Source organism: Stegostoma tigrinum, chromosome 8, assembly GCF_030684315.1.
Source record: "Stegostoma tigrinum isolate sSteTig4 chromosome 8, sSteTig4.hap1, whole genome shotgun sequence".
NCBI lineage: Eukaryota > Metazoa > Chordata > Chondrichthyes > Orectolobiformes > Stegostomatidae > Stegostoma > Stegostoma tigrinum.
Genome location: NC_081361.1, coordinates 48,548,588 through 48,563,816, shown reverse-complemented (window position 1 = coordinate 48,563,816; position 15,229 = coordinate 48,548,588). Strand labels below are relative to the sequence as shown.

The 15,229-nt window shown below is 39.2% G+C and overlaps 1 protein-coding gene across 3 annotated transcripts in view; it reads right to left on the bottom strand.

Annotated features, from left to right (window-relative positions):
• Positions 1-15,229, bottom strand: part of efcab7 (EF-hand calcium binding domain 7) — a 95,240-nt gene that overhangs the window by 58,472 nt on the left and 21,539 nt on the right. For all 3 annotated transcript variants that reach the window (XM_048538905.2, XM_048538906.2, XM_048538907.2), the window contains 2 exons: positions 5,612-5,804; positions 682-806 (listed from right to left, as the gene is read on the bottom strand). In XM_048538905.2, coding sequence (XP_048394862.2) covers positions 682-806; positions 5,612-5,804 — 318 coding nt within the window. The remainder of the gene's footprint in view (positions 1-681; positions 807-5,611; positions 5,805-15,229) is intronic.

The window sequence follows — 15,229 nt, the reverse complement described above, 5'->3', positions numbered from 1 at the left end:
ACTAGACCAACAGTGCAAACTTCACGTTGTTCATTATCTGGACCTATTTCTTTGAGTATGGATGTAAGGGTCTTTGTGGATAAGTAACATTTTTGCATACATTAACTTTTCTGACCGAGCAATATTGCAATATAGATGGCAGCATTATCCTTGAATTCACACACCATCCTGACTTGAAAATATATTGTCGTTGCTTCATTGTAATTGAATCATAATTCTATAATGCCTTCCTTGCAGTCAAACTCCACCATGAGATGTTACACTTCATGAAGGCAGCTCACAACCTTCTCAATGGCAATTAGAGATAGGCAATAAGTGTTGGCTCTGCCAGTGACAGCTGTACATCATAAATGGATAGAAGTATTAAAAATGTTTGAATTAAATCCCTTCCTTTCTTTGTCAATACTTCATTATTACCGTATGTTTGTAAATAAGTTTAATTTTACCCCACACATATAGCTACAGATATCAATAAGCCATAAAATGCTAACATTCTGATTATGCATTTCACACAAAACAGAGATAACTTTCCTTTTTCAGAAGCTGATTAAATCTCTGTTTCTGGCATGTTGCTTTTCTTTTTTTTTGCATATTTCTATTAACTGTGGGTTTCTTTTTTCCTCTAACTGAACAGGAAGGGACATGCTTCCTAGATCTGAAACTAGAAACTGCGTGAATTACCTTCATTGATTTGGGCTCAGTTAATTTCAGACCTTTTGCAGTGGTCGCTGCCATAGTGATGGTAGAAGTTGTTGAGGCCTTGCGACTTCGAGCAGATAATGTTCTTGATGAAAGTCTGCCATCAACTGGAATAAAATAATGTATATATTATGAATCCTTCAGTTTTACATCAGTTTCAGTTGGAATATCAGATTATATCTTGTTAGTTGCTGATAACTAGAACCTACTTATAACAATCAATCTCGCAGACCTTTCTAATCAGGGACAGAGATCTTCACTGCAAGTATACACATCCTTTCACAAAAAAAAATCCTGGCAATTTGAAAATTCTAAATGGAAATTGCCATCTTTCCTGCTATATCTACACTCAACTACCACTTCTTACTATTCACCCAATCAAACCTTATTAAAAGCTGAGACTTTACATGAATGAGCCAGGAGATTATCTACAAACAATTTTAATATGTTTGCAATGCTGGCTTCAGTTAATTTACTTTTGTTTATAGTTAAGTTTGGTTTCTATTTAAACCAATTTCATTTAATTTTAACTTTATTTAACAATGCAAAATGCAGCGATGCAGTTCTGTCGATTAATCACTAGTTGTTCAGAATCCTCATCAAATGCTAATAGTCTCCAGTAGGATCACAACACCAGATAATGGACGTCAAAATTGTATGAATCCTACCTACTATTGCAGCAATTCAATGCACCAACGGCAATTGAGAAATGGAGAAAGTTTCTGGAGTTTCCACCAGATCCTTGACTATTTCAATATGCCTTACAAGGGCAGAAGAGGCTTTACCTGGAGGTTCCCCTTAAGTCCTTGAGTATGGACAGTTCATCATCTTCTCTGCCAGTGACACTAGCCTTCAAGTACTTTTGATGACTGAGGAGGCACCTGCAACTCTGCAGGATCCCTCAACATGTCAGGGCCAACCAGACGTCAGGAAGTCACGTACATTTGCCAAAGTCATTGCAGGTCATGGGCCAATAGGGACAGCAACAAGCCCCGAATACGGTTTATGTTTCAAATTCATTCATGGAATGAGAACTTTCCTGGCTGGACCAGCATTTGTTGCTGATCTTTAGTTGCAGATTAACAAGTGAATTTTCAATTGATGCTCCATAGGTTTGACAACTGATGCTCCATAGGTTTGACAATTTTTGCTGTTATGGTGAATGTATACCCAACTGCTGTTCTCAGTTTCTCACAATTGACTACTTAATTATCATCATGCTAGTTGCTGTAACTCAACATCACCACACAATTACCTCATCAGAATTTTCTTCCTCACTCTCTTCATGCGTGATTGAAGTATATTGGTCTGAGCTGGTTTCTGTTTGCTTACAATCTAGCACCACAATTACTGGGTTCATTAGGATGATTCCCACACAGAGAGATTGTCTTATGAGCAAAGGCTAAGCAGTTGAGACACTACTCACTGCAGTTAAGCAAAATGAGAGGTGATCTTATTGAAACACATAAGATTCTTAAGGGGCTTGACAGGATAAATCATGAGAACGTTTCCTTCATGGGAGAATCTAGAATCACAACGAACAATCCCAGAATAAAAGATGTCAATTTAAGACAGATATGAGAAGGAATGTCAGGGGGTTGAGTCTTTGGAATTCCTTGCCACAGACAGCTGTGGGGGCAGAGTCCATGGGTATATTTAAGGCTGAGATAGTCTCTTGCTCAGTAGGGAAATCAAGAGTTGCGCAGGAAAAAAGAGTCAGGAAAGCAGATGTGAGGACTATCGGATCAACCATGATCTAGTTGAACAGTGGAGCAGGCTTGATGGCAGAATGGTCTAGTCCTATTATGATTTCTCATGGTTTATCACTCATGACTGTAACATTTTATAAACTTCTGCTGCTATCCAAGTATTTGCATTTGCATTTCTGACTTGCCTTCTCTGCCAGAGTTCGATGTTGGTATTTTTCTACCTGCCCACAGGCCATTAATCTCTTATAATCTCCTTGTCTTTGAAGAACTAAGTCCTGTGATTTGGAGTGGTTACATAACTGGTTGCTAACCAAAATAATTAACCTTTGCCTTCTGAGCCTAGGTTCTGCTGTGGAAGGTAAGCTCTTCTCCACTGGCATTGCACAACAATTGATGATCATTGATTCTATTGTATGTTTCAGCAAGGATAGTTGGATGGTGATGTGATGAGTCGCTCACACTTAGTACAGATCTTGAAATGGTTTACCAGTGAATTGCGATCTGTTGTCAGACACTCTCTGTTCCGGTATACTAAATAAACTGAAAAATAGCACTCATTGTGCCACAATGGTTGTATTTGTTGTGTTGTTTAGTTGTTGAACAATGGGAAATCTAGAGAAGTAATCTGTCACAAAGATGTAATCCTTTCCTTGCACTCTGCATAAGTCTGATTTTACTTTTGTCAAGGTGTAGATGCTAAATCATGTGGATCTAGAAATTCCCTTAAATGCTGGAGTTTGTACAGTGGGCATATGAATATCCTAACTTATCCCTGTCCAGCATACAAGTTCACTTGTAAGCTTCTTGAACATACAAATCTGAAAATTACGAGCAGAAGTATGACAATTTGCACTCGATCATTGCTCCATCATTCAATTAATTCATGGTTGATCTACATGCGCTCCAATCCTATATCCCAGCCACCTCTGACAACCTTTGGTTCCCTGGCACAACAATAATCTATTCCACCTTAAAAATATTCAATGAGACAATCTCCAACCCATTTTGAAGAAGAGTTTCAAAGTCACACATTTATTTGTTTAATTTTTAAATATCCATCTTAAACGCAGTCTTTGCCCTTTCAAAATGGATATAAAATTCAATTATATGATGATCACTGATACTTGGAGGTGCCATTACTCTGAGATCTTTCTTAATTATGTCGCAATGCACAATACCAAGTCTAGTTCAGCCTGTTCTCTGGTTTGTTCCAAAACATGCTGCCCAATATTTCTTCTTATATGATTGGTTATGGTACATATTCTTATATGTTAAAGTTAGTATTCAGAGACCTGTAGATTACTCCTACTAGCAATTTCCTTCTCCTACTGTTCCTTGTTTCCACTTGAACTGATTCTATATCCTGATCTACTGAACCAAAATCATCTCCAACTACTCCACCAATACCATGTTTAATTAGGAGGGTTATTCGTCCGCCTTTATCTAGCTCTCAACTTTTCTTGAATGTCATAAATTCAGAGCACATTCCTTATTACGCTGCAGCCACATATCTGTAATGTCTGTCAGATGATATTTATTCACTTCATAGTTCTCTACCAGTTCATTTACTTTGTTATGAATGTTACGTACATTTAGATACGCACCCATTACTTTCACTTGTCTTTGTTATCTTCATATCATCCATCTTGATAGCTGGTATATTCTAAGTTTATTTTCTTTCTGTCCCTTCCTGCCATTCTCTGACCTTCATTTCCCAAATTGTTATTATTTTACTTTTCTGCTTCAACTCAATCCCTTGATTTGCTACATTTATCCAAACTTGATCCCTCATCCACCTCGTTTGGTTGAAAGCCCTCTCTACTTCCCTTGTTGTGAGCCTTGCAAGAACACCAGCAGTCCCAAGTAAAGACAGTTCTGAGTACGGGTGTCAATGCACCATGAACTGGAACCGACTTCTCCCACACTCATCTTTGAGTCACGAATTAAACTTACTCATGCTCTGCTAATTTGTATGTGGCTCAGGTAGTAATACAGAGTTACTACTTTTGAGGTTCTGCTTTATTATTTGGATTCAGCAGAATTGTATCAGCAGAATGGCTTTTTTAGTTCTACTTGTGTAATTGTTACTATCTGGTTTATGACCACTAGATGCTCCCCTTTCCACAGCTCTTCTCCAACCGAGAAGAGATATTGCAAACTCTGACACGAGGCTGTCTAAACTCACACTCCTTGCTGCACAGAAGTGTATCAACTGCCCTTGTTATAATGTTCCCTAGTACCACTACAGTTCTTCTGACTCCTACTTCTTGAATGATCTCCTGTACCAAGTGTCATGGTCAGGTAATTCAGCATTCCTGTAGCCTTCAATCACATTAAACAAGCTGAAAAAGACCTCAAACTTTTCATTTCCTCTTTTTTTGAAACTCTGCCATTCTCACTTGTTTTGCCATCTGCCACTGGAAGAGAGACATTGGTACTACCCTCATAATTTTTCACACTCCTCCCACTATCCATGGCAGTCCACAAAACTTCCGATATTCTTGTGAACCTAAATGTGAATGCAACCACAGTATTTGGAAGAACAACTTTAAGTAATCTTGGCATAACAAGTTGAAAAACTTTTCAAACAACTATTGTATTAAATTAGATTAGATTCCCTACAGTGTGGAAACAGGCCCTTTGGCCCAACAAGTCCACACTGCCCTTTGGAGCAGCCCACCCAGGCCCATCCCCCTAAAACCCACACACCCCTGAACACTACGGGCAATTTAGCATGGCCAATCCACCTAGCTGCACATCTTTGGACTGTGGGAGGAACCCGAGCATCCAGCGGAAACCCACGCAGACATGGGGAAAATGTGCAAACTCTGCACAGACAGTTACCCGAGGCTAGAATCGAACCTGGGTCCCCGGCGCTGTGAGGCTGCAGTGCTAACCACTGAGCCACCTCTTCTGCGAGGCTACTCAATCAGAGTTACTCAATAAAAGTCATTCCATATCGTAGCAACCAATACTTTCACATGACACAACAAAAAACAATAATTTCTTTTAGATTTAGAATAGAAATATTTACTATACCCATGTGGGGTATGTAGAATATAGAAACATTGTCACAAAAAACATACAAAGTCATAAAATTGTAATACTGAAATAATATAAATAATACTGATCAATTTTAAAAAAAAACTACTTCTCTTCTAAATGTGATTGATGGTGTAGACCAATACTGAGCTCACGTTTACCTTTGGGGATTAAATCTGTCTCAGGATTGCGAGAAGTTGCTAGCAATGGTTTTGATGAAGTTGAGGAAGAAAGTTCCAATAAAGCGACTGTTGAACTTCCAAACTGCTGTTGCTTAATTTTGGTAATAGCCTCTAATCTTGCAAGTGAATTCTTTTGACTCGTTTCAACAGTTGCCAGGAATAATTTACAAAACTGTGAAATGAAGAAGTACATTACATTGTAATTTCTTTGTATTTACATAAATCAGTATATTTAATTCCAGAAAACAAGTTTCTATTAAATTAAATACAAGTCAGAAAAATAGTCTTCCACCCTTAATAAATGAAAAACAAATACTGAAATATCTCTCATATTTTAGGAAGAACTGTTTTTGTACTTTATGTGGACAAATTGTAGATGGTACCTTTCGCAGACTGAAAATGGCTAATAAAGGGTCCTGCTCTTCATAAATAAGAGGCATGGAGTACAAAAGCAGGAAAACATGGGAAACCTTTATAAAATACTGGTACATGCCTCAAGTTGAATCCTGGGCATCATATTCTAGGAAGGACATTAAGATGTTGCAGAGGGTACAGAAAATATTTGCAAGAATAGTTTCAGGAAAGACAGAATTCAGTTACATGTGGATCCACATGAGAAGCTGGGTTTTTCTTCTGAGAAGGGATGGTCAAGAAGAGATCGCATAGAGATGTTCAAAATCATGTTGAAAAGGGTTGGAGTAAATTACAAGAAATTGCTCTCGTTGGTGGAAGGCTCAAGAACCATAGGATACTAGTTTAAGGGTATGGGGTAGGCCACATAGGACTGAGAATGAGGAAAAAAATTCCTCACCAAGGCAGCAATGAACTTGTAGAATTTTCAGCCACAAGACAGCAATGAACTTGTGGAATTTTCTGCCACAGAAAATGGCCGAGACCAAAACATTGAATATGTTTGAGGAGTGTGATATCGTTCTTTGGTTTAAAGGGAACAAAACATATGGAGAGAAAGTAGAAATAGAATGATCTGCCATGGTCATACTGAATAGCAGAATAGGTGTGAAGGGCCAAATGGCCTACTCCTGCTCCTATTTTTTTCATGATTCTGAGGTGAATGTCAAAAGGACCAAAGGAAACATTTCTACAAAATGCTTACATTTACAAAATGCTCTGGAATCCACTGCCTGAGGAAGTGGAGGAGGCAGATTCACTGAGTGAAAGAATTGTCACAGTGCAGGTTGAGTGATAATGGGAACTGCAGATGCTGGAGAATCCAAGATAATAAAATGTGAGGCTGGATGAACACAGCAGACCCAGCAGCATCGCAGGAGCATAAAAGCTGACGTTTCGGGCCTAGACCCTTCATCCACAGTGCAGGTTGAGGCCATTTGATACATTGTGTCTACAGTGCCTATCCAAAAAAGGCAATGCACCTCGTCCCATTTTCTCCCCTTGTAATTTGGCACATATTTACTTTCAGATAACAATCCAACTCTTTCTTGAATTCCTCAATTTAACTTGCCTCTTCATATTATCAGGCAACACTTTGAAGAACTTTATTTGCTCTAAGGAAAGATTCTCATGTCTCAGTTCCTTCTTTTGCAAGTTGATCTAAATCTGTGCTCTCCCATGCTTGATCCTTTCAGAAATGGGAACAATTTTTTCCCTATCTACTCTGACCAGACCATCCTAATTTTGAATACTTCTATCAAATCTCCATTTAACATTCATTTCTGCAAAGAAACAGTCCCAATGTTTCTAATATATCTACATATCTGAAGTACCCAACACCTTTCACATGAATCATTTCTGCGCTCCCTCTGAAATCTTCATATCTTTCCCAAGGTGTGGCACCAAAATTGGACACAATGCTTCAGTTAAAGTCAAACCCGAATTTCATACAGATTCAACATTACCTAAAACAAAAACAGAAAATGGTGGAGGAACTAAGCAGGTCTGACAGCATCTGTAGATAGAGAAGCAGAGTTAATGTTTTGAGTCTGATATGACTCTTCATTTTCTTTTAATGTTTTTATTTTAGATTTCCAGTGCAGCATTTTGCTTTTAGCATAATCTTCTTTCTTTTGTATTCTATGACCCTTTCATTAAAAGTTAGAAGGCTGTATGCTTTATTAACATGCTCTCAACCTGCCATCTTCAAAAATTTATGGACATCTACATCTAGGTCCTTCTGCTCCTGCACCTTCTTTGTAATTGTCTCTGTATGGTCTATCAAAATTCACTTTGCATTATTTTGCATTTGTCCATGCATTGCAACAACTTGTCTATATCTATTTGAGGTTCCACTGTATAATTGGGTTTGAGGATACATGTCAACATGGACCAGTCTCCTTTACTGCTGCAAGTATAGTGATGGAGTCACGGTGTTGGACAGCACAGACACAGAGCCTTCAGTCCAACTTGTCTATGCTGACCAGATATCCTAAATTAATCTAATCCTTTTTGCCAGAATTTGGCCCATCTCCCTCTAAACTCTTCCTATTCACAGTCATCCATATTCCTTTTAAATGGTGTAATTGTACCTACCTCCATTTCCTCTGGCAGTTCATTCCATAAACGCACCAACCTCTGCGTGAAAAAGTTGCCCCTTAGGACTCTTAGATCTTTGCCCTCTCACTGTAAACCTATGCCCTCTAGTTCTGGACTCCCCTACCCTGGGGAAAAGACTGTCTATTTAACCTATTCATGCTCCTCATGCTTTTACAAACTTCCACTAGTCATCCTTCAGCTCTGATGCTTCAGGGAAAACAGCCCCAGCCTATTCAGCCTCTCCCTTTTGTTTAAAGCCCCCAAGCCTGGCAACATCCTTCTAATTCTTTTCTGAACCCTTTCAAGTTTCTCAACATCTATCCTATAGCAGGGAGACCAGAACTGAACGCAGTATTCCAAAAGTGGCCTAACCAACGTACTGTACAGCTGCAACATGACCTCTCAACTCCTAAACTCAATGCACTGACTAATAAAAGCAAGAGTAGCAAATGCTTTCTTCACCACCCTGTCTACCTGTGACTCCACTCAAGGAACTTTGAAGCTGCACTCCAAGGTCTCTTTGTTCAGTAACATGTCCCAGAACTTTACCACTAAATGCATTAGTCCTGCCTTGATTTGCCATACCAAAATGTAGCACTTCACATTTACCTAAATTAAACTCCATCTGTCCTGTTGTATTCTGATGTAACCTTCTTCGCAGTCCACTACATCACCAATTTCAGTGTCATCTGTAAACGATGGAAGCTAGACAACTTAAGGAAATCAACTGAAGTCACAAATACATTAGCAAGGAGCCCAGCTATTGCTTCCTATTACGTTCTGGGGTTCACCTTATCGGGTCCTGAGGATTTATCCGCCTTTATGCATTTTAAGACTACAAACACCTCCTCCTTTGTAATATGGGCATCATCCAAGATGTTGCTATTTATTTCCCCAAGTTCTCTAGCTTACACATCCTTCTCCACGGTAAACACTGATGCAAAATACTCATTTAGAGATCTCACCCAACTCCTGCAGTTCCACACGTAGGCGTCCTTGCTGATTTTTAAGGGGCCCTATGCTTTCCCCAGTTACTCTTTTGTTTTTAATGTGTTTGTAGAATCCCAAGGGATTCCAAATGATATTTGCCAAAGTTATCTCATGTCCCCTTTTTGCCCTCCAGAGTTTCCTCTTTTTAACTCATATTATCCTTACACTCTGCCAGGGATTCACTTGATCTCTGCTGTCGGTACCTGACACATGTCAGTACCTCTTTTTCTTCATCAGAATCTCAATCTCTTTAGTAATACAGCATTCCCTACACCTACCAGCCCCACCCTTCACCCTAACCGGAACATACTTCTCTGGATTCTCGCATTCTCATTTTTGAAGGCTTCCTCCTTTCCAGCCGCGTCTTTACCTGTGAATATCCACCCTCAATCAACTTTTCAAAGTTCTTGCTTAATACTTTAAAAATTGGCCTTCCTCCAAATTAGAACTTTAACTTTTAGATCAGGTCTAAACTTTTCCATCAATATTTTTAAAACCAATAGAATTATTGTCACTGGCCTCAAACTGCTCCCCCACTGACACCTTAGTCACCTGCCCTACCTTATTTCCCAGATTTTGCTTCTTCTCTACTGGTACTTTCTTATATTGAATAAGAAAATGTTCTTCTACACACGTAATAAATTTGTCTCCATCTACGCCCAAAACACTATGGCAGCCCAGTCTACGTTTGGAAAATTAAAATACCCTACCATTACCGCTCTATTATTCTTAGAGATAACAAAGATCTCCTTACAAATTATGATTGGATGTAATGGGTCAGATCATGCAGTCAGTAGCAAACTACTGATGCAAGCTATTGATTGCACTTACACTTGCTCAGAGATGCCCTATGGGGTTTTCCACTGGAACCTGTGGTGATTAGAAATCCAAAACAGCAAACCACCCCCTAAAGAGGATTTAGGGCCTGTATAAACAGGACAAACAACTGTGTAATGTTACAGTAATCAACTTGAAGGAACGATACTAAGCCACACAGCGCGTAACAGGCTGGTGGGGGGAGCCCTAAGTTAGAATCCAGTAGGCTAGATTTCAATGTCAAGTAGCACAAAAGAAGGAACTAATGAGAGAAAGAAATAAAAGATATTGAAGAGACATATTATTTAACAGTCTCCAATGATTAAAATCTGAAGAACTGAAATTCCCTGATTTTCATATGTTTCATATGTTTTCATGTCATGATTTATGGTCACTGTTGGCGGTGTTACTGCCCATCTCTAACTGGCCTCAAAAGGTATGTCACCGTCTTGGACTACCTACAGTCCATGTGAAAATGGTACAGCCACAGTACTGTTCAAAAGGGAATTCAAGAATTTTGATTCAGATTCAATGAAAGAAGAGCTTACAGGTGATAGCGGCCTCATACGACTGCTTGCATTCAGGGTTAGACAGTACTGTCTAAAGAGCTATGATGAATAGCTGCAATGCAGCCTGTAGATCATACAAACTGTTAGCACCTGTTGTGAAGGAAGTGAATTTTTAGGCAGAAATCACACCAAAGCAATGGACAGCTAAAGTGAAATAGACTGCGACTGACAGCACTGTTCTCTGTAAGGAAACATCAGCTTGAGATGGTTCAGCCTTCCTTCACAAGCAGAAATGTCATGCTTATACTGTACCATATCTGTTACCACTCTATACTAAACAAAGGGGTGTAGTGTGATATACTAAACAGCCTTAAAGGCTTAAAGGAAAGATGTTCTGACACTGACAGGAAGGCTTGCCAGCTGGAAGTACATTAGAAATTCAGTGGCATCCTTATGCCTTTATCTGTTTTAAATGGGCGACTCGTAAATTTGAAATAGTGACACCAGCTTCTAGATTCTCCCAGAAATGAATATATCCTTTACACACATACTGTGTCAAGACCCCTTAGGATCTTATGTACTTCAGTCAAGTCAACTCTTAACTCTTCTAAATTTTAACAAATAAAGCCTACTTGTCCAACCTTTCGTTAATGGCAATAATACCAATTCCAGGTATTAGTCTAGTAACCTTCTCTGAACTGCTTTCAACCCATTTACATCCTTCCTTAAACAAGGAGCTCAATATTCCACACATAATATTCCAGATATGGTCAGACAAATGCAGTGTATAACTGAAACACAACCTTCCCATTTTGTATTTAATTTCTCATGCAATCAATTATACTGCTGTATTAACTTTCCACATTGCTTGCTATACCTACATACTAATATTTCATGCTTCATGTTTTAGGATACTAAGATCCCTCTGCATCTCAGGGCTCTGCAATTCTCCCCATTTACATAACATGCTTCTCTATTATTTTTCCTGCCAAAATTAACAATTTTACACTTTTCCAAATTATACTCCACTTGCCAGATCTTTGCACACTCACTTCATCTATCTGTTTCCCTCAGCAGGTCTTGCAGCACCTGTGAAGAAAAGATCAGAATTAACGTTTCGGGTCTGGTGACCCTTCCTCAGAACTTTGTTCCTGATTTACAGCAATTGCAGTCCTTTCGGTTTTTATCTGTTTCCCTTTGCAACTTCATTATGTTGTATTCATAATTTATTTTCCTACTAATTTTTATGTCATCAGTAAATTTAGCAACCAGAAGTAGATCTACAATATCAGTAAACACAGCTTGACCAACAGACTCAACGTATGTTACTGCCCATTCTGTTTAAGAAAAATACACAAAGTAATTGAAAATATTAAGCAGTAATTGATTTATAATTGCAGTTTTCTCACATCAATCATAAATTGTATACACTTTAAATAAAAACAGAAGATGCTGGAGAAATTTGAGAGATCTGACACAAACAGAGTTAACTGATCAAATCCAGTATGACTCGCCTTCAAAAACTTATCTCAGAGATGCTGTCAGACCTGTTGAATTTCTTTAGCAGTTTCTGATTTTATTTCGGATTTCCAGCACCCACTGTATTTTGCTTTTATTTGTAAATCCCCTACGTTTTTTTCTACATGGGGACCTGGTAGAGTGAAGCAACCACACAGCTTCATCCCCAATTTGTTAACTCTCATATGTCTGGGTCTGTGAACAATCCAGTGCAAATGACAGTGCATTAATTCCTGTTCCCCAGCATCTCAAACATCCATCATCAGCACTGCTAGAATCGTAACTGCCCTTCTTGTGAATCAATGACTGGAAATGGTTGAAAGGTAGATACTTGCAGCTTTTAGACCTCAATTGCCTTTAATGTGAAGTGATTGTTTAACTTCAATACAAAAGCCTTCAGAGATGGCTCGTGTATTAGTTTTACACACTTTCAGTTTCAATATCTTGTTCTGGATGTGTGCTGGTTTTGCCTCAACTAAACATGTGCAGATATGAGGGCCCTCTTTTTGCACTGCACATTCCCCAAAACTGTCATTTGTAAAAGAATGTACTACAAGACATAAGTAGTGAACTTTGCATGAGTCTTTCACCATCCATTCTCCCCTTTCAGATATAAGCTTCGATTAATCTTGATGTCCTCCTTTCATCTCCCAGTCCTTTTGTCTTCTTCAATTAGACCTTTCCCTAGCACCCTGGGTACTTCTGTTCTTTCCCTGGTCTCACTTCCATTGCTATCCCGATGTCTAGCCTCACTTCTTTCAGTTTCACTGCTTTCCTCCCATGTGCTCCTAAGATGCTGCTTGGCCTGCTGCGTTCATCAAGCTCCACATTTTGTTATCTCAGATTCTTTAACATCTGCAGTTCCCATTATCTCTGACACCAACTTACCCTATTGTGTTCCCCATGCTTAATAACGAGCTCCCACCCTTTGCTGATCCCACTGTCCCAATGACATTAAACTTCTCTCTGTATCCCAGTTTTATCCTTCCATTCAACTAGGATCTTTCCAGTGCCTCCAAAAATCATCTTAAATTCATTTCTTACCTTCCTTCAATACTGGTAATCCAAATTTGATAGCCTATTTAAATTGCTCCCCATTTAAAGTTGAGCCTTGTTTGCCTGACCCAGTCGGGTTTGCTGGAACCAGCCAGCATGGTCACCTCACTTGAGCAGGCTTGTCGACCCCATGAACCTTGACTCCTGACAGTATCTTTAAGGACAAGCTGGCAAACTGCCTATGGCTAATGAATATGGAAAGGCTTCTTTTCTAACCTTGTAAACAAAGTTTTTTTTTCCTGGCGGTACCAAATTAGCAAATAAGCTTTTACTCACCAGATGTTGGAGGAGGAAGTGGACCTTGCCAGATATATTAATCGTACCATGCACGCAGTTCCAGTGTGCTGGGGCATTAATGTATATTCATGGAATGCTAATAATTGCAAAAGAGGCTCCCAAATTGAAATGCCTTAAAAGTTCTGAGAACTTAATAGCAAAACTTTAACCTGCTGTTAGGAATTTGATACTTGGCCTCCCCCCCAATCAATTTTCCATACGCGCTCTTCTAAAAGCTCCAGGCAGGCCAGAAAGATTCCATTGAATATTCTTGCAGTCAAAATTGCAACTATTTTCACTCTTTCTTCGTAAGCATATTATAAAATTCAGCAACATCGTATCCTGGCAATGACACCTGAATTAAACACAAAACAAGCTCTGAAGCTCATCCAAAATGCTAGTTCACTAAGGCAGCAAGCTACAACATAACACACAGGAGCTGTTTCAATATCTGTATCATGTCTGTTGATCTCAATTAAGTAGCATTAAAGAAGCTTCAGTTGGTCTTGGATAGGAACTGATGAGGTGGTAAATATTAGCGTATATAAAACTGATTGTTATCACTATTCAACTGCCAGTAGAAAGTGCAGGTGCGCTGACATTACACGGTCGTGAAATAATGTCACATTCACTGTTAAGGATCAACTTGCATTCAGTGTTTTTTCACCTTAAAGCACTTCACAGTTAATGTAAGTTATTATTATAGACACGTGGCAATTCAACTTCACAAACCAGGTCACACAGGCATCAACTAAGATTAAAAGCCAGTCAAACTGTTGTGTTAGAATTGGTTGTGTGAGCAATATTGGCCAGAAATCACTGCAATTACTCTGTGCTTTCCCAGTGGTATCATAGAATCTTATATATTCACTGAGCTGATAAAGTAGACCTCAGTATAACATTCCATCTGGACAGCACCTTTAACAATGTGAAATTTCCTCAGTATTGAAAAAGTGACTGGTTTTGGCAGGGGAAAACAAACCAAGTAGTGCTTGATGCGCTCCAGCTCGATTTTATGATAGATTGTTAATCCAGTTACGTGCCAGATAAAGAAGCATGAACCTAAGTAATAGAAAGTGCTGGAAATACCCAGCAGATCTGGCACCATTTATGCCAAGAGAAATGGAGGTAATATTTCAGGGTGATGACTCTTCTTCATAAGAACGGGGCGTGCTGGGAAGGAAGGCATGGACAACGGAGGAAAGTACAGATGGTAAAGCATGCGATTGAGTAGAAAATAGGAAAGATTAAATGACAAAAGAAATGATGTTGTCAGGTAAAAAGGAGTTGGTAATGGAACGTGTAAAGAAATAAGAGGGAGAAAGAATAAATTTGAAAAACAGAATCATCATCAACAGCTACTGTTCAAATAAAAAGGGGGCAAGCATACAAATCCACTGAGTATTTTCCAGAATTTTCTGCTTTCATTTCAGATGTCCATCATCCACAGTACTTTTCTACTATATCTGAATCCCTCAAGTAGAAAGGAGCAAAAAGAGATGCCAGAACAGGGGACACATGCAGGCTGGAAGAGAAAAAATACTATGGGCAAGTGCGCCATGCATACAGGAGAACCAAAGAATCAACAGTTCTATGTTCGAATGTGTAGGTGAAAGTGATTTAGAACATAGAACATAGAACAGTACAGCACAGAACAGGCCCTTCAGCCCACGATGTTGAGCCAACCATTGATCCTCATGTATGCACCCTCAAATTTCTGTGACCATATGCATGTCCAGCAGTCTCTTAAATGGCCCCAATGACCTTGCTTCCACAACTGCTGCTGGCAACGCATTCCATGCTCTCACAGCTCTCTGTGTAAAGAACCCGCCTCTGACATCCCCTCTATACTTTCCTCCAACCAGCTTAAAACTATGACCCCTCGTGCTAGCCATTTCTGCCCTGGGAAATAGTCTCTGGCTAT